General features: G+C 48.5%; 1 protein-coding gene across 3 annotated transcripts in view; it reads left to right on the top strand.

Moving 5' to 3' along the window:
• The window catches only part of Gabrr2 (gamma-aminobutyric acid type A receptor subunit rho2), a 43,898-nt gene that overhangs the window by 703 nt on the left and 21,074 nt on the right, over positions 1-22,121 (top strand). For 2 of the 3 annotated variants that reach the window (XM_052717626.1, XM_052717625.1), the window contains exons 2-3: positions 7,748-7,854; positions 18,911-18,978. In XM_052717626.1, the coding sequence (XP_052573586.1) occupies positions 7,836-7,854; positions 18,911-18,978 (87 nt within the window). In that variant the 5' untranslated portion in view covers positions 7,748-7,835. The remainder of the gene's footprint in view (positions 1-7,747; positions 7,855-18,910; positions 18,979-22,121) is intronic. The other variant, XM_052717627.1, reaches the window with a different exon arrangement.

Below are 22,121 nucleotides of genomic sequence, written 5' to 3'. Positions count from 1 at the left end.
TTTTAATGCCCGTGGGCACCAAGAGCATTTTGGTAGGTAGCTCAGACTTGATGGGTAAAAATCTCTCTGTGTTTCCTGATGCTGCTTTGCTTCTGTCAGATTATATCCTGCAGGGAACATGGAGGTTGGCCAGAGGATTTCAGTCAAGTGTTGAAGGAGAAACTGTATAAGGACTTGATGTGAACTATTAACAAAACACATAATGCTGAGGTATTGCTCAGTGGCAGGGTGCTTGCAGAACATGTGAGGCCTGGAGTGGGAGCCTTAGCCTGACAAAAATAGATAAAATGTAATTGGGGTAGTCTTCTTTAAGTTGTCAGGGGAGAACTTGATCATATTAACAGGCTTTGTGATACTGTTTTGAATTCTAGAGGAAGTGTCTGTCAGCTTGTCAGTAGTACATGTCCACCAACAGTGAATGCTGCTGCAGACATTTCCAAGAAATACTGGTCAGCCCAGAATTCGTACTGAAAACCATTGTATTCAAAAGGTCTCCACTCCTAGCGAATCTGATTTGGACAGTTGTACAGAACTTGACCCCCAGCTGAGGCATAAGGGCTGTTGGGCATGAAGAAGCCATGAATACCTGTGTGAAATGGTTTGCACCTGTTCCTCCAGGTGTTCTGAGAATGTGTGCTTTGAACATACACAAATAAGGTCTTTGTTAGTCTGTTTATTTGCAGGGCCTTGAGTATGTGAGGCAAATGGTCTAGGTCAGTGGTCTTCAAATATTTTTGGCCATGTACTATTACTGGTAACATTTTCTGGAATCTCAACCTCTAATCCCCCCTTTTTATCTGCACACACACACACACACACACACACACACACACACACACACACACACGCACTCACACACACACACGCACTCACACACACACACACACACGCACTCACACACACACACATGCACTCACACACACACTCACACACACTTACACACATGCACACACTCACACACACACTCACACATACACACACAGTATTGTAAATAGGCATACTAGACTCAGTCTTGGCTGCTTCCTTATTTTCAGAAAGAATCTAAGAATAAGAATTATAATCAACTTCTAGCCCTTCAATGGAGCCTGCTACTTTGGGAAGCCAGGATCTCTCTGAGGCTCTGTCCCACTCAGCCAGGAAGCACAGGCCAAGCTTGGTTATGTGTCCAGAAGCCCACGCCTGAGCCAGAAAGGGGCCTGAGAAATCACCTGTTTCAGTTGCGTTTCTGAGCTCTAATTTTGGGAAATGTGATCAGCTATCCTGTGAAAAGGAGATACAGGGTCAAAGGAGGCTGGGAAACCTTGGTGTGGGCCATTTCAAATAGATGCCTTCACAATAGAATTCTAGAATCTTCTGGGTTCACATGGGCTTAGACCACTGTGATTCTTCAAAACCATAAAGCAACAGCTGACTTGTGGGACTCCCTCCCACTGAGAACATGCTGGCCACGGGCCTGAACAGGCTCCTTTTACACAGCATGAGTGCCTCAGGGGTGTGAGCCACTCTGTGGCTGGTTCACTCACTCAAGGGACAGCATTGCAGGAAACTGTCCCCTGAGAATGGGGCCCACACTCTAGGACCCCACTCAGCAGCCTAGCTGCCACAACTTGCGCTGCTTCTCAGAAGGCCCAGAGCGTCACTCGACACTATGTGGGCACTGGGCACAGCTTGGGTCTGATGCTGGGGGTGAGGACTATTTCTTGGAATTCGTCCCATGAGGAGTCAAGGTGAGAAAAGATGAACAGAGCCAAAGGGTGGGCCCTCACTGAAGCCTGGCTGTGGAGAGGGTAGGAAGGGCAGTGCAGGGTCTCTCTGGGTCTCTCAGGACATGCGTGGGGTCAAACAACCACAGAGCTAGGTGGTCTGGGGGGCGGGTCAGTCATGGTTCTGACGCTTTAGTTTCCAGATTTCATTACATAGGAGTTAAGCTATACTGACAAGCAGGCATGTAGAACCGGACCCCTTTCTTTACAGCCTCGGAACCCTTCTTAGAAGTCTTGTTCACGCACAAATATGTGTACACATTCGCACACACATACCACCCATGTAGTTCTAGTCGCAAACGTGTACACAGTCTCCCTCACAGAGTCACACACCACACAGGTGTTACCTCACGGACGCACAATTACATGCCTTCTTACCTGACAGCCTTCCTGCATGCCCTGGCAAGCCACTCACACGAAAGTTATCCCGCCCAGCAGCTGCCTTGTCAAAGCCCTCTGACCTTTGGTGATCCTCTGTGTGGAACTTCGGTCAAGGAAGCTGGCCGTCTTATCCAGCACTTTCTTGTTCTTCCTGCCTTTCCGCCTCTGACTTCTCAGCCCGCTCCTCCCTGCCTCCTTCCTCCCTTTCCTGCCTCAGAGGCCGGCCCCGCCTCTGTCCTCTTCAGTCTCCGGCTTCCTTTGTCCTCCCTTTCCCGGGTACCATCTCTCGGAGCCCCATCCTTGGCCATGCCTCTCTCGGTTTTCATGATGGTTCTGTTTTGTTGGACCAGGGCCAGCCTCTTCTCCTGCCCCTAAGTAACTCTCGCCCATGACAAGGAGTTGAGAGGCCAGGGAAGCTACTCTCCGTCCATGCAGATTTCCCTAATCATAGTAAACCTCAGTCTCTCCACTGAAGAAGGAGTTTGATGGTCGTTCAGGAGGGTCTAAGATTCACAGTTGAGTGCCTGCATGGAGAAATGTCACGGGTGTTATGATTACTATTGTTAGCAAATAAACCAAGATCCAGAACTCTAACCTGCCCCTGTGGGCACAGCTGCCCCTCAGGCATGATGAGCATTTTTTTTTCCTTTTCACAAAAGGTCAGGTTTAAGGTCACCTAACAGTTTTAACATTTTTTTCCTTTTCTTTCTTTCCTTTTTTTTTTTTTTTTTTTTTTTTTTTTTTTTTTTTTTTGAGACAGAGTTTCTCTGTGTAACAGTTCTGGCTGTCCTGGAACTCTCTTTGTAGTACAGACTGTCCTCGAACTCACAGAGATTCACCTGCCTCTGCCTCCCAAGTGCTGGGATTGGAGGCATGTGCCACCACTACCCAGCCAGTTTTGACTTCTTACCATGAGGGAGAGGCTCAGGAGTCTGGGGCTAAGGACCATGCCTGAGAAAAGATGAGTGGAGAATGTACCCCTTGTGACAAATAGCTCAGGGCCCAGGACGACCTCCATGACTCTGGTTATCAAACAACTAGTCCCTTAAAAAAAAAAAAAATCTGAGCCTCAATGGCAGCGGAATTAAGCCTGCTGTACCCTGGTGGAGTGACGGCATTCTGTGACTTCCGGTTCACGAATGCTTCCCTGGATAGATGTGGAAAGTGTGTTGACAGGAAGGATTTGCGCTGTGAGGCAGAGGGCACCGTTAATGTCTGTGATCTGCTAAGCCCTCTGAGCCCCTCAGGCACCTCCCCTGCAGTCTTTGCAGGGATCTGCTTAGGGCCCTGATATTGGCGGATGTCGTGCCTCACTGGCCCTGGAACAGGTTCCTGGTTCTTATGTCCTGGAACAGAGGACTGAGCAGAGATGCAGCTGCAGAAGTAGAATCATTTATCACAACCATTTCTGGTGGAGAAAGTGAGAACAAAGAGAAAGTTCAGTAGCTGTGTTGGTTGATTTTTTTTTTTGTCAACTTGACACTAACTAGTTTCCTAGGAAGAGAGAACCCCAACTGAGAAAATGCCTCCATCAGATTGGCCTATAGTCAAGTCTGTGGGGTATCTTCTTGATTGATGATTGATGTGAGAGGGTCCAGCCCATTGTGGATGGTGCCATCCCTGGGCAGGTGGTCCTGGGGATGAGAAAGCAGGCTGAGCAAGCCATGAGGAGCCAGGCAGTAAACAGCACCCCACCCCTCCAGGGCCTCTGCATCAGCTTCTGACCTTTGTGATGAGCAGTAAGCTGTAAGATGAAACAGCCCCTTTCTTCCCAAGTTGCTTTTGGTAATGGTGTTTATCACAGCAGTAGAAAGCCAACCAAGGCAGAAGTTCTGATAGTGGCAGTGCAGAAAGGACCCAGCTTTCATGTTCTGTAGCACAGGCCTGTGTGGCTCATTTGCGTAGTACAAACTTTCTTGAGCACGCTGTGTGACATATGGATCCACGTGTTACATATGGATCCACGTGTTACACATGGATCCACGTGTTACACATAGATCCACATGTTACATATGGATCTATGTGTGACATATGGATCCACGTGTTACACATGGATCCACATGTTACACATAGATCCACGTGTTACATATGGATCCACATGTTACATATAGATCCACGTGTTACATATGGATCCACGTGTTACACATGGATCCACGTGTTACATATGGATCTATGTGTTACATATGGATCCATCCATGTGTAACATATGGATCCACGTGTTACATATGGATCCACGTGTTACATATAGATCCACGTGTTACACATAGATCCACGTGTTACATATGGATCTATGTGTTACATATGGATCCACGTGTTACATATGGATGCATGTGTTACATATGGATTCTTGTGTTACATATGGATCCACATATAGTTTCACTCGTTGGTGTCTCTGGAGCTCACTATGTAGACCAAGTTGCTATTAACTCACAGAGATCCACCTGCCTCTGCCTCCTGAGTGCTGGGACGGCCAAAGCACATGACACCCAGCTCTTTGGAGAAATAGCATTTATTTATTTATTTATTTATTTATTTATTTATTTATTTATTTATGGTAAAGAAAAATTTGAGACTAAAAGGACTTGGGGTGGGGGGCAGCAAAACTAATTTATATGGTATTGTCATGACACATGCATTTACCCAAACCTTTAGAATGGCCAACACCAGAGCGAGCCCTGGGGTCAACATGGACTCTGGTGGCAGTGACATGTCGGAGCAAGCCCATTCATTGTCAAAAAGGTCTTGCTGTGGCATAGGGTATGGCTAATGGAAGCTGTGTACAGAGAGGAACCCAAAGCTCGCTCAGAAAAGTAAACTCTATTGCTTTATAGAAGGAAACAAAGAGGGATATAACACATGTATTGCTGTCACTTCCGGTAAAGGCTGACAGATGCCACTAGAGCAGGCCTGGCCTACAGTGGATCTCCGCTTACCTTTGGTCCAAAGTAGGAGACATTGGGGTCCAGTTTAATTGCTCACTGACAGAGGGAAGGAGCTGCGGACTGGCAGCGGGGGTTGAGGGTGGAGTTCCAGGGCTCTGTGTCAAGGAGGGTCAGACACTCTGTGAGCCCCATTACCTCAGAACCTCACAGAGGAAGAAAGTGAGAACAGGAAAGGGGGCTTCCTGAAGACAGGCAGAGTCAAAAGACTCAGTTGTGGGTCAGCCGGAACCAGATGGGCTGAGCCAGGTAAGTGGCTGCCGCGTTGAAGGTGTCCCTTGTCCCCGCACTGCACTCACTGTACTGTGCTCCTGGCTCACTCCACCATTCCTCTCTCCCTCCAGGTCTCCGAAGACCTCCCATGACACGTCCCAATAGTTCCCCTGCCAAACCATCTCTTATTCTTTACCCTGTTCTGTGATTTTTGTGGCACTCAGCACTTCCTGAAATGACATCACTTATCTCTCTACCTGTTTACCGGCATCTCCTCAGACTAGGTTACAAGCCCGTGAGGATGTGAGCCGCACTCTCCCGTGGTGTGAACATGTTAGGCAGAGTAGCTGCTCCTAGAAATATGGCAAGTGGTTCCGGGCACTGGGAACTACCCTACGTCTGTCCAGCTGTCCATACAGATGCTGACATCCCCAAGGTTGAAGGAGGAGAACGAGGTGACGTCGAGCCCTCACTGGAAATGAAGGAGTGAGTGAGAGGTCTGGGGCTGTGAGATGAGGCAGGGAGCCCCCAAAGAAACCTGAAGCTGGAGGCTGCAGCTTATAAAGAAACCTGCCTGGCCAACCATTAAACTGGCACCGAACTAATAATAAAATGTCCTGTGATTGTGGAATTGTTGTTTCTCTACACTGTTCAAGCTGTGAGTTGCTCTTGAGCACTTACATGTGGCTAGTGTGAGGGAGAAACAGGAGAGTTGATTGTATTGGATTCTATCTAAGTTGTAAATGGCTACCTGTTTCTAATGGCCACTTCATGGATGTGCACAGCTTTGATGTCCCATTGCATTATACTGTCTGTGCAGAGCTGTTGGAGGATAAAGGACAGGCATCTCCGAGGTCACAGGAGAGGAAAACTGCCTCCTTTCTCCTAGAGTCCAAACAGAAAACACGTTTTCCTAAAAGTGAGTGAGTGAGTGGGGCAGGAACACGAGGTTAAAATGTGAGTATGGAAAGGGGATGGTGAGCACTCAGAACAAAGCGCCCCATTATCTCTCCAACCCCCAGAAGGCCGCACAGCAGCCCGCAGTCCTGAGAAGGACTTGCCTCCTTTCACAAGTCGGTCACCTCACCTCTTAAACCACGTGGTCAGCACCAGCCTGCATCTGGCCAGCTCTGGAAATTGCCAAAAGCAGCTCCAGAGTAAAGTGCTGCCAGTTTTCTGGTTCCTCTCACCCAGCTCTCTCCAGGGCTTTGGGAAGTCCTAGCATGTCTGTTCCCTCAGAATCACCCCAGCCCCCCAGCAGCAGTGTGACAGCTCCCCACGCGATGACACTGTGGTTAAGTCTGAGAGCCAGTCACCCAGGTGCCACAGGATCTTAGGATGTCACATTGGGAGCAGTGGTCCTCAGTGTGGTTGTGTGGGAATTAGCTAGCGCGGGTCCCTTCCAGAGACAGAGTTAAGTGATCTGGGTCGTGCCCAAGCATCTGGATTTTTGAAAGCTCTTGGGGAATCCTAAGTTAAGGCCAAGAACCATCTAGTTTAGAACAACTTTGGCCAAACGTGCTAGAATCAGTTTCAATTCCTTCTAGAAGCTGGCTGGTGCCTCCTTCATATTGCTTCCACTTTGCTGAGTGTCTAGTGTGTGCTGGGCATTGTGCTTAGCACAGACACACGGAGATAAGCTCAGATCGCGCCTTTTAGAAGGTTGCCTGGGAAATACAAACGATACAGCTTCGGTGCCCCACATAGACTAACTTCCTTCCTGCCACAGAATAACCTACCAGCAGGCAGATGCTTTACAATATTCTGGATCTGACTGCTCCACCGACTGTGTGGTTGTGGTGACAAAAGAGTATATATAAGACAATGAAGGGACCGAGCTAGATGGAGTGTACAGACCTGTCCCCTGGACTGACAGAAGCCGCTTCAGGTCTAGCTGGGGAAAGCAGCAATCTGGGGCTTTGCGTCTGTTTATGTCACAGCATGTTTATTCCAAACCATATTGTAACATGTGAGTCTCATTCTGCAGCTCTGGCCTCCTGGAATGCAGTCACTCTGTAGACCAGGCTGGCCTTGTACTCACAGGGATCCACCTGCCTCTACCTCCTGTGGTGGGGTTAAAGGCATGCGCCACCCACCATGCCACCAGGCTCAGCTTTAGGAAATTTTTTAGAAGAAAAATCTTGGTAATCTTCACCATCCTGCAATCCCCACTTTCACCCACTCACGACTCACTAAGAACTTGCCGGGTAGGACAATAGTCTGCATGGGAAGACGTCTGCTCTCAGAATGTTCTGGAAGGACCTGTGCTCTGGTGAACATGCCCGTGAGGGTGTGGGTGGTGGGGAGACTCCGTTAGCCTTTTCCGCTGCCTGTGTGTGTCAGAATAGAGAAAAAGCACAGATCAGGTGGGCCCTGCAGGGAGCCATCCATCCACAGGGCCTCTCCCAGTGCCTTGGTGGGCCATGGAAAAACATTTCTGTTTCTTTGCAGTCACTTGTATAAAAAGAACCTTGATGTGACCAAAATCCGGCCAGGAAAACCTCGGCCTCTGCTCAGAGTAGACGACCATGACTTCACCATGAGGCCAGCCTTTGGAGGTAAGAGGGCTTCCTCCCCTCACGGGTGGGGTCCCAGCCACTTTGTCTCACCTGTCCCCAGAGCTGCTCGACTGAGGTGCAGCCTGTCCATTCTCTCAGCCACAGCTCATTTCCACCCCAACAGTGAGATAAGCTCTCTGAGGAGAGAAATGGTCACCGGCCGCAGACACGCAACTGTTCACCTTCACAAAGGAGAGCAGGCTAACTGTGGATTGCAAAATAAACAACCAGCCGAGGATAGAGGTCACTCGATGGCCAGCTGGGGTGTCTGGTGGCAGCAGTAACTTGGCCCATCACTGAGGCCCCTCACCCTTCTTATTGGCTTTCACTCTCAGCCTTCCGCTTTGGAGATCAGGGAGGGGACATGTGGCTCCCAGGATCTGGAGGGATGCCACACTGGTGCCTGCATTTCAGTCAGGCTGGGCTGCAATCACAAAGGACTACAGGCAAGGTGGCTCAGAAACCACACACGCTTGTTTGTCATAGTTCTAAAGACCAGAGACTAGACAGATTCTGTGTCTGCAGAGGGCTCCCTTTTTAACTGCCAGCATTATGTCATCATAAATGCCAATGACCAGAGACAGAAATTGAGTCTTTTTAAAAGAGATTTTAAGCTGGCTAGCAGTGGCACACACCTTTGATCCCAGCACTCGAGAGGCAGAGGCAGGTAGATCTCTGTGAGTTCGAGACCAGTCTGGTCTACAGAGCAAGTTCTAGGACAGCCAGGGCTATACAAAGAGAAACTCTGTTTCAAAAAAACAAAAACAAAAACAAAAAATTACATTATTTATTTCATATGTGTATGTGTATGGGTATATTAGTGTCATGTTGTGTGGGTCCTGGGGATTGAACTTGGGTCATCGGGCTTGGTAGCCGGCACCTTTACCCACTGAACTATCTCATTGGCCCAGGAATTGAGTATTTTTAAATATTTTTTTTACAATTATTTATTTAGTGTGCACTTGCCATGGCGTAAGTGTGGAGATCAGAAGATAACTTTTGGGAGTTCTTCCACTACGTGGGTTCCAGGGATCAAACTAGGTTGTCAGCCTTGGTGGCTTTCCTAGGCTGAGCCGTTGCACGGGACTGGGCATTGAATATTTAAGCCGTTTATTCAGAAAGCCTGCAGCCTGATATGATAGAGGGTTACGTCTCATCTCCAGGCAGCAGCTTATATAGATAGCGAGTGGAAACAGAAGCAGTCATCTGGGCTTTAGAAAATGCAGGAGATGGAAGGAGGAAGAAATGGCATCAGTGTCTCTCAAAGATGAGCTGACCATCTGCCCGGAGGGGCAAGCCTGAGCTTGGGAATGACCGATTGCCAGCAGCTCTCTGGGCAGGTGTGCATTCTCTATGTCTGTGAGCCTCATGTCGCTGCTGCTGCACTACCAATGTAGACGTCGGCTCTGAACCAACAAACCACTAGTAGCATAGTACACCCATGCTGAGCTGTTTACAATGTATGTGTGAAGATTCTATTCTACACTGTGAAGCACAATGTGCTCGTAAGACACAATATAAGAGTCTCTATTTGTCTCGCTCAGCTCCATCATATCTCACATGGTAAATGGGTGGAGGTCTCTCGGAGACCCCTTTTATAAGGGTACGAATCTCATCCAAGAAAGGGTTCCATGCCCATGATCTAGTTACCCATTCCCTAATAGCATCACCTAGGTGTGTGGTTGGAGTCCAGAATTCTCATTTTTGGGGGCACAAGCATCCAGGCCATGGCAGCTGGGAGAGGAGCCAGGGTGTCTCCTACGAAGGAGAACAGCAGAGCACACAGAGCCCCCTCAGATAACCCTAACCACATGCCTGTGAGGGAAGTGAGGCCGGGGGCATTTGGAGATCAGCCAGGTCAAACCCGGGCAGGCTGCTGCTGTTCTTATCTCTGTCCGCCACCATCCTTCAGGACCGCCACCCCCATTCTCCTGGGGCAAGGATGACCTTCACTCTCATCCGCATTTTCCCGAGGCATCAGTAAACCACAGGCTCTCCTCAGGCAGGCCACTAATCTTTGCTGAGCCTCTGTTTGTTCCTTTATGAAATGGGAACAGTAATCAACATACGGGGTTCTGTCCAGACTAATCAGAGATAATATATGTAAAGCCCTCTGACACACATTCATTCACATCCTCGCAGGAAGTCCAGCTGTCAGGCCTTCCGCTGGTGTGACTGTGGAAGGATTAAGACTATCTTACAGGCTTTTGCATTTTCAAAGGCAGTGTATTTAACACGGGCTCTGGGTGGAACTCGGTCATCAGGTTCGTATGGCAGGCTTCTCCGTGGAGCTGTTCCACCAGTGAGTTTACTCCAGTTTCACAGTTTGCACACGTGACTAGGGCATAAAACTGAAGAACCTGGACAGGCTTTTAAACAATCCAGCTGTGTTCCTTGGGTCAGAAATCCACCCCAGCAGAGCGGTCGAGTCAGCTGCTTTGGAGGAAATGTCTGCTGGGGAAGAATGGGCCTTACAGTCTCAAAAGGAGAAACAGCAAGTTGTGTCATGGAGACCTCAAAGGTGATGGGTTATGAGAAAGAGGCTGACCAGAAAGGAAAAGGAACCTAGGAAGCGTCTCAGTAGCAAAGTAGGTGCAGGGGATACAGGGGATGCAGGGGTGCAGGGGATGCAGGGGATGCAGGAGTTCAGGGGTGCACAGGTTGAGTGCCAACAGCAGCAAAAGAAATGGCTGTGACCGCATGGGCCACTCATGTCTGAGGTCTCCTTAGGCAGTCCAGTGGGTGCTGGGAACTGAACTCAGGTCCTTCGGAAGAGCAATATATGTTCTTAACCACGAGCCATCTCTCCAGCCCCTGGAGTTTTCTATATTGCCTATATTGTATTTGGCATTTCTGTATTGTATTTGGAATGAACTAGGCCTTCATCTAGCCTCCAGTTGCACCTGGGATGCGCCTATCATCTCTGTGCCGAGTCCCCCTTTACTGGTCCATGCTCCTGGAGAAAGGAACCACGTCAGCCACCCCCAGAGCCCGGCTGCACTGCTCAGAGCTTGTTGGAGCAGACACCATTGGTCAGTGATGCACTGCACACATGAGAGGATTATTCAAGCTAAGCTGCGATGCTGTCTAGTTGTGTTTTTCCCCTTCCTCCCACCCCCTTCCTTCTCTCTCTCTCTCTCTCTCTCTCTCTCTTTTTGTAAGCTGGGACTAAAACCAGGATTCCTCACATGCTAACCATATATTCTACTATAAAGTAATATTCTCAGCCATGATTTATTTCTTTAACAATATGACATTCAAGTTGTCAACTTAGGACAACTAATATGGTATTGTTATTATAGTTTTGTTTTCCATTTTGACTAATTTTGTTAGTTTGAGAACATTTCATCATAAAAAGAGGTTTGTGAAGGAGCCTGAAAAATTCTTTGCCTTTGGACAATTATTTCTTTTCTTTTCTTTCTTTCTTTTTCTTTTTCTTGTTTTTGTTTTTCAAGACAGGGTTTCTCTGTGTAACATCCCCGGCTATCCTGGAACTAGCTCCGTAGACCAGGCTGGCCTCAAACTCACAGAGATCCGCCTGCCTCTACCTCCTGAGTGCTGGGATTAAAGGCGTGTGCACCACTGCCCAGCTCAATTTCTTTATTCATTTTGATATGGCAACTCCTTGACAGATAATATAGGCTCTCACAGATACTCTTTTTCAGTTTCCATAGTAACTAGGAACATGCACTACTAACAATGCTTGGAAGCAGCCCACAGCATTTTGCTACTGGACCTCCCTTCTATGTTCTGTGTATGGTCTGTTTCTGCCCACTCTGTTGGGGAAACCATACTCAACCACAGCAGCACTGGAGCCCAGGGCCAGCAATGATGTAGGCACCTTGTTGAGGGAATCTAGGTACCACAGGCAGTACTGGCATAGCAGAGATCCACTCTGGATGCCTGCCAGATAATTGGGAACCAGATTTTCAGTGTGTCCCTTCAATAATCCAGACATCAGTGTCAGGAGGTCGGCAGAGACAGTTCTTCCTCTAGCATGGGTTAAACCCTCTGGAGGACATCTCCTCTACTCAGTTAGCACTGAAGGCGATGTCAGGAGGAATAAGGTAAGTGAGACCTGCCGGAGTGACATTACAGTCTAATGTAACTGTTTGTAAGCACAGCCTGCTACTCTTTATTGATCACTTGAAAAGGCCAGTGACTTGAGGGCAAACTGTTGGGTCAAGAAAAAAGGTGTACTGGGAAAGCTTACAAAATCTGAGAGGCCATTGCTGAAGATGATTGTCTTGGAATGTCAGCTCTGTGCACAGGCTTTGTGGGTGGGTGGGTGGGGGTGGGGTACAGAGGAGGAGGAGGAGGAGGAGGAGGAGGAGGAGGAGGTCATGGACAGGACTGGGAGATTCCTAGATGATACTACAGTGACCTAGAAGGGGATATTGCCTTGGTGACTTATATCTTGGCATGAGGGAAGGAAAGAGGTCAGGCAAGTTTCGAGCAAGCCCACCTGACCCAAAGGTTAAATCTGCAAAGGGGAGACACAGCAGAAAGGCAGATCCAGCCCTTCATTCTGTTCTCATCACCCATCAGGCACTTTTACAGGCCCAGTGGGAGAATTGGTGCTTTCTGCAAAAACAGCCACGTCTCTGAAAAGCCATGCAGGTAATCATTACCATGTTAACCTACAAGCTCAAGGCCTTGTCAATAAAGCTAGTGGGAAATATAACAGACTGGCAACTGTGTAACTCCAAAATCTGTGCTTTGAAAACATGACTAAAAGCATGTAAATCTATTTTGGCTGTTCCTTGGTTCTAGTCCTGTGTGTAGGACCCTTCACAGGCTTTATACAGTGTATCAAAATTAAGGTCCCCACCTAGTAAGCAAATGAGAAGCTGGGCCTCAGAGAAATATATGTGCCCAAGGCCACACTAAAGTCAATGATGAAGACAAAACTCAGACCCAGACAGTATGATAATGCATTGGCTTAATTGTTTTAATTTTTGATATTGCATGGTTTTTCAAAAGTCTGCTTCCCAGAATAAGGATAATTCAGTTTCTCCATCTGTATCATATAAACACTGTGTGCACATGCATTCATGTGCATGTGCAAATACGCAAAACCTTTCTCCAGAGGCCCAGGATGTCTCCCACCTATCCCCCTCCCCCAGATGATGACAACATGGGGCTTTTGGTGGGCAGGGCCAGGACACAGACATAAGCAGTCAGCAGCTTGCAGGTGGTACGAAGGATAACTAAGGAGGTGAGAAGGGACGCAAGGCCAGAAGGGGAACTGAGAAGGAGAAATGGCTCTCCGCTGTCTCTGGACCTTGTTAGATCACAGAACCCCAGCAAGGGCTTGTCTTCCACTCCTTGATTTGCATTATTCTTTTTTTTTTTTTTTTTTGAGACAGGGTTTCTCTGTGTAGTTTTGGTGCCTGTCCTGGATCTCGCTCTGTAGACCAGGCTGGCCTCGAACTCAGAGATCTGCCTGGCTCTGCCTCCCGAGTGCTGGGATTAAAGGCATGCACTACCATACTAGCAATTTCATTATTCTTACAGCAATCTCCTCATCCTACTGAAGAACTGGTTGAGGACAGGAGTGACATGTTCAGAGACTGCTTCCCTAGTCCACAGTAGACCTAAGAATGACCTTACTCTTGCCCACCTGTGAGGCCACAAAGCCCACAGTGTGCCCCTCCTCCTCTTCCACTGCGTTAGAGGAACTGCATTGGCTTAATGCTGACTGCCCATCATTCTGTAGTGTGTGTGTGGGGAGGGGGAGGGACTGGAGGAGGTGAGATGTTTTCTTGAGTGCAGTCAATTACCTGGTGGCAATGGTAAAAAAGCTACTCCTGGTAGCTTTTACTCACGCTCAGACACTGAGATGACTGGTCTTAGCTGTCAACTTGACTACATCTGCAATCAGCTACTACCCAAGCAGCTGGGCACACTTGTGAGGGATTATTCTTCATTGAGTCATTTGAGGTTCAGGAGACCCACCCTAAATCTGGGCCATAGCTTAGAATGGCACCCACATAAAAAGACACTGAAGAAGGAAACCTTTTGCTTTCTGCCTGCTTTCTCTCAAGTTCATCTATCCTGCAGGGGAGACATGCCTTTGCTGCTCTTAGGACTTATTTCTTCAGGATTCCAATATAGACTGAAGATTGGCTGAGATGTCTAACCTCATGCACTGAACAACTGTCAGATTCTTGGCCTTTTCTTCAGGAGACAGCCATTGTTGGACTAGCTGGGTCACAACTTGTAAGCCATTCTAATAAATATCTCTTTAGATGTATAGAAATCGTTCAATCAGTTTTATTCCCCTAGAGAACCCTGACAAATACAGACTGTGGTCCCGGAATGGGGTATTGCTGTGACAGGCCTGTCCATGATGGTTTTTTGTTTGTTTGTTTTCTGTTTTTTGGAAGAAGACTTTGGGACTTTGGGCTAGGAAAGTGGTTGAATGCTGTAAGCAGAGATTAAGGGGCTATCCTAGCAGCAGCTTGGAATAAGGTAGTGCTAAGAACAATGTGGACTATGAAGGCCCAGCTCAAGAAGTTTCAGAGGAGAACAGTATTAACAACTGGGCTCGGAACCATTCTTGTTATATTTTGACGGAGATTGTGGCTGCTTTTTGCCCTTGTCCTAAAAATTTGCCTGAAAAATTGAAAAAATAATGGACTAATTTCTTTGGCAGAGGAGATTTCAAGACAGCCTAATCTGACTGCTTTATGTAGGTCTACAATGAAAAAGAACAACCTGGGGAAAAAAAATAAAAAATGTTGGAGGGGAAAAAGAGCACCAGAAAATACAGTGTTGGAGCCAAAGCTTGTGATGAAAGAGATAAGGAGAGGCCCTGTGTGAAACGGGATACAGGGAGTGGGGAGTAGAGCCCTCAGGACAAGACCCTAGCCAGATAACCCTGCAATACGTGAAAGAAAAAGGCTTGAGGAATATTCCATTCCTAAGAAGCAACAGCAAACCAAAGCTTATGCAAATGTAATTCAAAGAGGGGCCAGCCTCCAACCCAAGCAGATACCCGAACATGGCAGCTTTGGCCAAGTAGTTCTGGCTTTAGTTTCATGAAGGATACATGATTAAGGGATTGTGGAATCTTCTTCAGTGGTTAAGGAGAGCTGCTGGGCTAGGCGTGTGCCATGGGAATCCTTGCCTAGAGGCCCCAAGATGCCATTGTGTGAAGATGTGAAGGTGAAATCTGGATTCTGCTAATGACTCCATGATGTTGGAGGTACCAAGGTTGAGGGGCATCTGCCAGGGTAAGCTAAGGACAGGGAGTGGAACCAGCTGCAGAGTGAGAAGTGTTTTGTAGTCAGCGAAGCTGGAAGATCAAAGCCGTCTAAGCCCTTGACATCAGATATGTGGTTAAAGGTTTGAAGTTTGCTCTGCTGGGTTTAGGTCTTGCTTTTGGTTCCTCCTTATGCTCCTATTCTTTCCTTTTGGAATGGTAATTTATATTATGTGTAAATGTATGTTGGAAGTATGTAATTTGCTTTTTGATTATACAGGAAGTTCCAATTGAGAGGTTGTCTCGGGTCTATACAGGAGACTATGTACTTGTAAAGTGTGTTGAGACTATGAAAGACTATGGGAATGTTTGAAGTTGGACTAAATGCATTTTCCATTATGATATGACCAGGAGCCTATGAGGTCAGGGAATGAAGTGTGGTAGTTTGAATAAGAATGGTCCCCATAGGCTTATGTACTTAAATGCAAGGTCCTCAGTTGGTGGAACTGTTTAGGAAGGATTTGGACGTGTAGCCTTGCTGGAAAAGATGTATCGCTGGGGGTGAGCTTTAAGGTTTCTTTTTTTTTTTTAATTTTTTTTTTTTTTTTTTTTTTGGTTTTTTGAGACAGGGTTTCTCTGTGTAGCTTTGCGCCTTTTCCTGGAACTCACTTGGTAGCCCAGGCTGGCCTCGAACTCACAGAGATCCGCCTGGCTCTGCCTCCCGAGTGCTGGGATTAAAGGCATGCGCCACCACCGCCCGGCTAATATTTTTATTTTATAATTAACTTAATTTCACATATCAGCCACAGATTCCCCCGTCCTCCCTCCTCCCACCCCCAGCCCTCCCCCAAATCCACCCCCCATTCCCATATCCTTCAAGGCAAGGTCTCCCCTGGGAAGTCAGCCCAGCCTGGTAGACTTAGTCGAGGCAGTTGAGGTTTCAACAGGGCACGTCATTCCCAGTTAGCTCTGTCTTGTGTTTGTGGGTCAGGATATAAGCTCTCAGCTAAATGCCTCACTGCCATGCCTACCCACCTGCCTGTTGCCATGCTTCCCCCAGGGATGGTCACAGACTCTAATCTTCTGCAAGTATTAGGGCCAAATTAAATGTTTCCTTTTATAAGTTGCCCTCACCATGGTGTTTCGTCATGGCAATAGAAAAGTGTCAAGGACAGACACTGACATGATTTGAAGCTGAGCTGTATATTAAATTCTGTATATTAAAGTGAAGTTCTATGTATCTTTGTTATGCCCAGATCGTGGGGACCCCCAAAAGACCACCACAAATTCTGCATCCCATATGTAAAAGCAGAGCCTTTATTTTCAAGCTCGGAGCTTGGGCTCTCTGTCTGTCTGATACAGCAGTGAGAGCAGAGAGCCCCAAGCCCAGGCAGGGTGGGGTTTTATCATAGCAGAGGTTGGGGTGAGGGGATTTCCAAGGTTCAGGACTCTGATTGGCTGACATTTGTCTAGGGGTATAGGGAATGTTTGGAATGTCAGGTACTTCTCTTTCCAGGGTCCAGGTGTTGCCTGCCAGAACTTGTGTCTGGGCCTTAGGTATTTCCCCTTAGATGCATGCCCTGCCTGGGTGGGGTCAGCTTATGGCTTTTCCAGGGTCCAAGTGTTGCCTGCCAGAAGCTGTGTGGTCAACCTGTCTTGTCCCCCCCATCTTCATATATAAATATATAATATAAAACAGTTGCATTGGTGGCTCTGGACTCTAGTCTCTTTCCTTGAGCCCCAAGAAATCATTTACAGTGTTACATACACTCCTGGTTCCCTCCAGAACTGACAAATGCTCCTAGGAGACCTAACACCAGGCCCCCCCTCTTTGGTCCCTCTTCCCTTCTAACGTTGCCCCACAAGCCTGAACAACTCTGTTAACTGATGTCTTCACAAAGAAGAGGGCATACTGGGTTATGAGTCAGTGGTAGAGTTCTTGCCTACCATAAACGAGGCTCTGGGTTTATTCTCCAGGAACACTGTTGTTAGCGATAGAATCCCTTGATTCTTTCCAGTGATAGAGTTGGGTTTATAGTTCAGTGGTAGAGTGTTTGCCCAGCATGTGTAAGACCCTAGGCTCAATTCTGAGTACCACACACATACACAAAGTCCCAACATTAAAACAAATGTTCAATTCCTAAATAAATCTGACTTAAAACATGATGTACATTCTTTTAAAATTTAGTGCCGGAGGACTGGAGTGATAACTCAGTGGTTAAGAATATTGGCTGCTCTTGAAGAGAACTGGAGGTTCATTTCCCAGCCCCATGTGGAAACTTACAACCATCTGTAAATCCAGTCCCAGGTCATTTGACTCCCAGCAAAACACACACGCACACACACACACACACACACACACACACACACACACACACACACACAAACAAACCCTGAAGTTTAGTGCTTTATGCTGTTGTTGGATTATTAGGAATTTAGATTTCTTGTCCCAAGAGAGGCTGGCTTGTGAATTTGCCTTTTCATTCCTTGTTTTCACTTCATGAAATAAATTGATGCTTTTGGAGTTACATTGGACAGCTGTGAGCTGCCACGTGGGTGCTGAGAATTGAACCCTGGTCCTCTGGAAGAGTAAGTATCCAGTACTCTTAACTGCTGAGCCATCTCTCCAGCCCCAACACTGTGTTTTTGTTATTTCCAACACAAGGTTTCTCTGTGTTGCTCTTGCTGTCCTGGAACTTACTTTTGTAGACCAGGCTGGCCTTGAACTCACAGAGATCCACCTGCCTCTGCCTCCTGAGTGCTGGGACCAAACAGGCACACCACATTCTTTCTATAGCTTCTGGGAGGATTTATAGAACGGTGCTAATTCCTCCTAAACCATCGGTGCTTTGCTGGTAAAGCTATCTGAACCTGGTATTTTCTCTGTGGGAAATTTTTGATCACAGACTCAATTCCACCGGCTTCTTTAGAGTGGCTGTTTGGCTCTGAGCATAAAGATGCTAAATATGTTTGATAGATCCCAAGTCCTTATTTTTGTTCCTTTTATTTTTTTTAATATTAAAGCATATTTTAAAAATTTTTTATTTTAAAAAAATTGAGACCTGGGCCAGCTATGATGCCAAGGCTGGCCTCAAAATTCAGTCTTTCTGATTTAGCATTCTAACTAGCTCAGATTATAGGCATGCACCTCTATAACATCATTAATATCAAAATCATTAAAAAAAATTTCTGCAGTATACATGTATTAAAAAGTGCACAAACTAAGTGCTCAGCTCACTAACTTCTCACTAAATCAACTCACCAATGTAACTATCATCCAGCTCAGGAAAAAGACAGGGCCGTAGATAAACCCTAGGTGAACAGTTTTAGAAATCTGGCCATAGAATCTCGTCCAGTGTGTCTTCACCTTCCACGGTGCTGCCTTGTGCTGTGATCTAACTTGGTAGAGATCTCATCTCATCCTAGACTGAAAGCTAGTAGGAGGCAGAACTCCGGCTGTGTGTTAGTGTCTCTGCAGGAAGTGATCCAACCTTGGGCCAGTGACCAAGATGTCCACTTGGGCACTGGGGTCACACTGTTGCTCCCATCCACCCTCCAGACACAACCTAGAATAGAGACAAGCATAGTCCAGTTCGTAACTCGCCCAGCAAGCACAGAGGACATTCACTTCAGCCTGGGAACACCATGCAGTGCAGACCCAGTCTCTGACCTCACTGATAAAGTATAAGCACCTTTTACATCAGGTGCGAGCAGAAAACACCCCACATAGGATTCTGTGTCCCGCCTCACCCCCGAGGCAGCCCTTACTCCACAGGGAAGGTGCTGGGCCATCCCTCAGCCCCAAGTGGAGAGGACTTCACCTTACTCAGCTGTCTCTCTCTCCCACAGGCCCTGCCATCCCTGTGGGCGTGGACGTGCAGGTGGAGAGCCTGGACAGCATCTCCGAGGTGGACATGGTAGGCACTGCCCCAGGCTGGCCTCTTCATGGAGGGATCACGCTGCTGAGATGTTGAGAGCATGGGGGCCTCAGGGTGCGGGTTGTGTCTGTGAAAGCAGAAGGGGACCAGGTTGGGACTTGGAAGAGTTGGACCACGTGCAGTAACATCTAGAGCAGTGCTATTATTTCCGTGGGTAAAGTCAGCTGGGGACTGAGGCCCACCTCTGTCTTTTCAAGGCCTGCTGCAGGCAATAAAATGCAAGGTGCCCAGTGAATCTCACTGGGAGGAGGGGGAGAGACAGCATTTTGATTGAAACCCTTCAATGCTCTGATTTTCCATTCTACCCCCACCACCTCCCTCTTGCACGGCAGCCCCTCCCCCACCCCGCCCTCCATGTTCATACCCATCTTGTGACTCTCTTGTGAGGCCCACTCATCTTGGAGGGCAGCTTGCCGCTCCATACTGTCAGCCTCCTCTGTGTTTGGTGCTCTGCTCGTTAGTTTACAAACTTCTGTAGGTGGCCTTCCTCTGACCCTCCCAGGAGGCTTCCTTCTTGGCCTCTCTGTCTTTGTTGAGATAAAGTTCCCTCAGAGGCCCTCCCGAGCTCCTGGTCTCGGGTTCTGCTTTTCCTTCATAACTCACATAGTCAGTTCCAGTGGTGCTATGGAGTTATTTAGGAGCTTCCTTCCCTCCCTCCCTCCCTCCCTCCCTCCCTCCCTCCCTCCCTCGCTCCCTCCCTCCCTCCCTCCCTCCCTCCCTCCCTCGCTCCCTCCCTCCCTCCCTGCCTCCCTCCTTCCCTCCCTCCCTCCCTCCCTCCCTCCCTCCCTCCCTCCCTCCCCTCTCTCCCTCCCTCTCTCCTCCCTCCCATCCCTCTTCCTCTGCCTCCTCCTTGTTCTGTGTTTGCAAACAAATCCAAGGTCTTGCACCTGGAAGCAGATACTCTAGCACTGAGGCCCCCCCTCCACCACTCCCCCCCACATCCCACCCCCACCCCACCCCCCTTCCTTGGTGCTGAGCAGCATGGCTGAGAAACACATGCTGTATGTCCCTCAGAGCCCCAGCTCCTGGCGGGAGGAGATCCAGCTGTGGAAGGTGTAGATACGAAGGTCTCCAAGGTACTGGAGCACACCCTGCCAGCTCCTCCCGGTATTCAACAGCTGGATTCAGCTGGGGATGAGGTCAGCCCGGCTTCCCTAGACTGCGGTCAGACACTAAGTCAGGCTGTGAGCTGCCATCTGCCCTCCTTCAAGTGTGGCTTCAGATTGACATCCTAGGGAGAAGTGCCTAGAATGAAGGCTTAGTTAGGGCTGCTATTGCTGCTATAAAACACTGTGACCTAAAGCAACTTGGGGAGGAAAGGGTTTAGTTCGCTTCCATTTCCTGGTAACAGTCCATTACTGAGGGAAGAGTCAGGGCAGGAACTGGAGGCAGAAACTGAAGCAGAAATCACCGAGGAACCATGCTTACTGGCTTGCTCAGCCTGCTGTCTTCCTTTATTTATTTTTTTTGGAGACAGGGTCTCCCTGTGTGTTTCAGTCTGGTCTCATAGAGATCCGACTGCCCCTGCCTCCTGATTGCTGGGATTAAAGGTCTATGTCACCATGCCCAGCTACATCCTGCTTTGTAAGAGTGACACCTGGGGCTGGAGAGATGGCCCAGAGGTTAAGAGCACTGACTGCTCTTCCAGAGGTCCTGAGTTCAATTCCCAGCAACCACATGGTGGCTCACAACCATCTGTAATGAGATCTGGTGCCCTCTTCTGGCCTGCAGACATATATGCAGGCAGAACACTGTATACATAATAAATAAATAAATCTTTTTAAAAAAAAAAAAAAGAGTGACACCTGACCAGGTTTCTCTAACTGACCTCTCAAGGTTTCTCTAACTGACCTCTCAGATGAAACCTATAGAGGTAGTGTTGGAATTCCTGAAGCTGGCTGCATCCCCCAGAGCTGTTTCTGCTGCGACAGAGACCTAGGCACACAGCTTTCGATTGTGACACTGGGCTCTCTCATGCTCTGTCATATATTCTGTGCTGATCGAAATCATGTGATATGGAACTTCCCACACCCTCAAGGGTTGCTAAAAGTCAAATCTTTCCTTTGTTCATTCCTTTGTTCAGGGGATTAGTTTGAGACTTTGGAGGGAGACTGCTGGGGAGGTGACCTTGAAGGCTGCTATCTGAAAAGGCTCCTCCTCAGCCCATCTCTACCATTCCTCCCTCCCTCCCTCTCTCCTCCCTCCCTCCCTCTCTCTTCCCTCCCTCCCTCCCTCCCTCCCTCCCTCCCTCTCTCCTCCCTCCCTCCCTCCCTCCCTCTCTCCTCCCTCCTCCCTCCCTCCCTCCCTCTCTCCTCCCTCCTCCCTCCCTCCCTCCCTCTCTCCTCCCTCCGTCCCTCTCTCCTCCCTCCGTCCCTCTCTCCTCCCTCCGTCCCTCTCTCCTCCCTCCCTCCGTCCCTCTCTCCTCCCTCCGTCCCTCTCTCCTCCCTCCGTCCCTCTCCCCTCCCTCCCTCTCTCCTCCCTCCTCCCTCCCTCTCCCCTCCCTCCCTCTCTCCTCCCTCCTCCCTCCCTCCCTCCCTCCCTCCCTCTCTCCTCCCTCCGTCCCTCTCTCCTCCCTCCCTCCCTCCGTCCCTCTCTCCTCCCTCCATCCCTCTCCTCCTCCCTCCGTCCCTCTCTCCTCCCTCCGTTCCTCTCTCCTCCCTCTCCTCCCTCTCCCCTCCCTCCCTCTCTCCTCCCTCTCCTCCCTCCCTCCTCCCTCTTTCTCCCATTCCCCTTCTCCTTTCCCTTTCTCATTCTTACTCTCAATGAAGCTCCTGTCCAGGTTTTAAAGGGAAGCCTCCCCTTCTCTTTAAGGCCCCATCGTGTTTAGATCTCCATTTACAGCACTGGGTTTGACACTCTTCCTCCAACCTTGAGTCTTAGTCATGGCCTTGAGGCCCTGTTCTTCTAAGAAAATTCACGAAGGGAATTGTGACACCTTCCCTTCCAAACTGACTGCTGATGCTCATCTTTTATTTATAGTAGGAAAGCCTGTGCATAGGGACCTCATGAAAAAGACCAGGGTTTTGGAAGCGCTACACCCTGCTGAGCTGTGTGGCCAGAAGGTGGCACCATAGCTGTGTTTTCAGTTGCAGAAAGGAGCCACTCTCTTCCTGATTGCCACA

This window comes from Peromyscus californicus, unplaced genomic scaffold, assembly GCF_007827085.1.
Source record: "Peromyscus californicus insignis strain IS unplaced genomic scaffold, ASM782708v3 Scaffold_5__1_contigs__length_169319896, whole genome shotgun sequence".
Lineage (NCBI taxonomy): Eukaryota > Metazoa > Chordata > Mammalia > Rodentia > Cricetidae > Peromyscus > Peromyscus californicus.
This window is presented reverse-complemented; position numbering and strand designations above follow the sequence as displayed.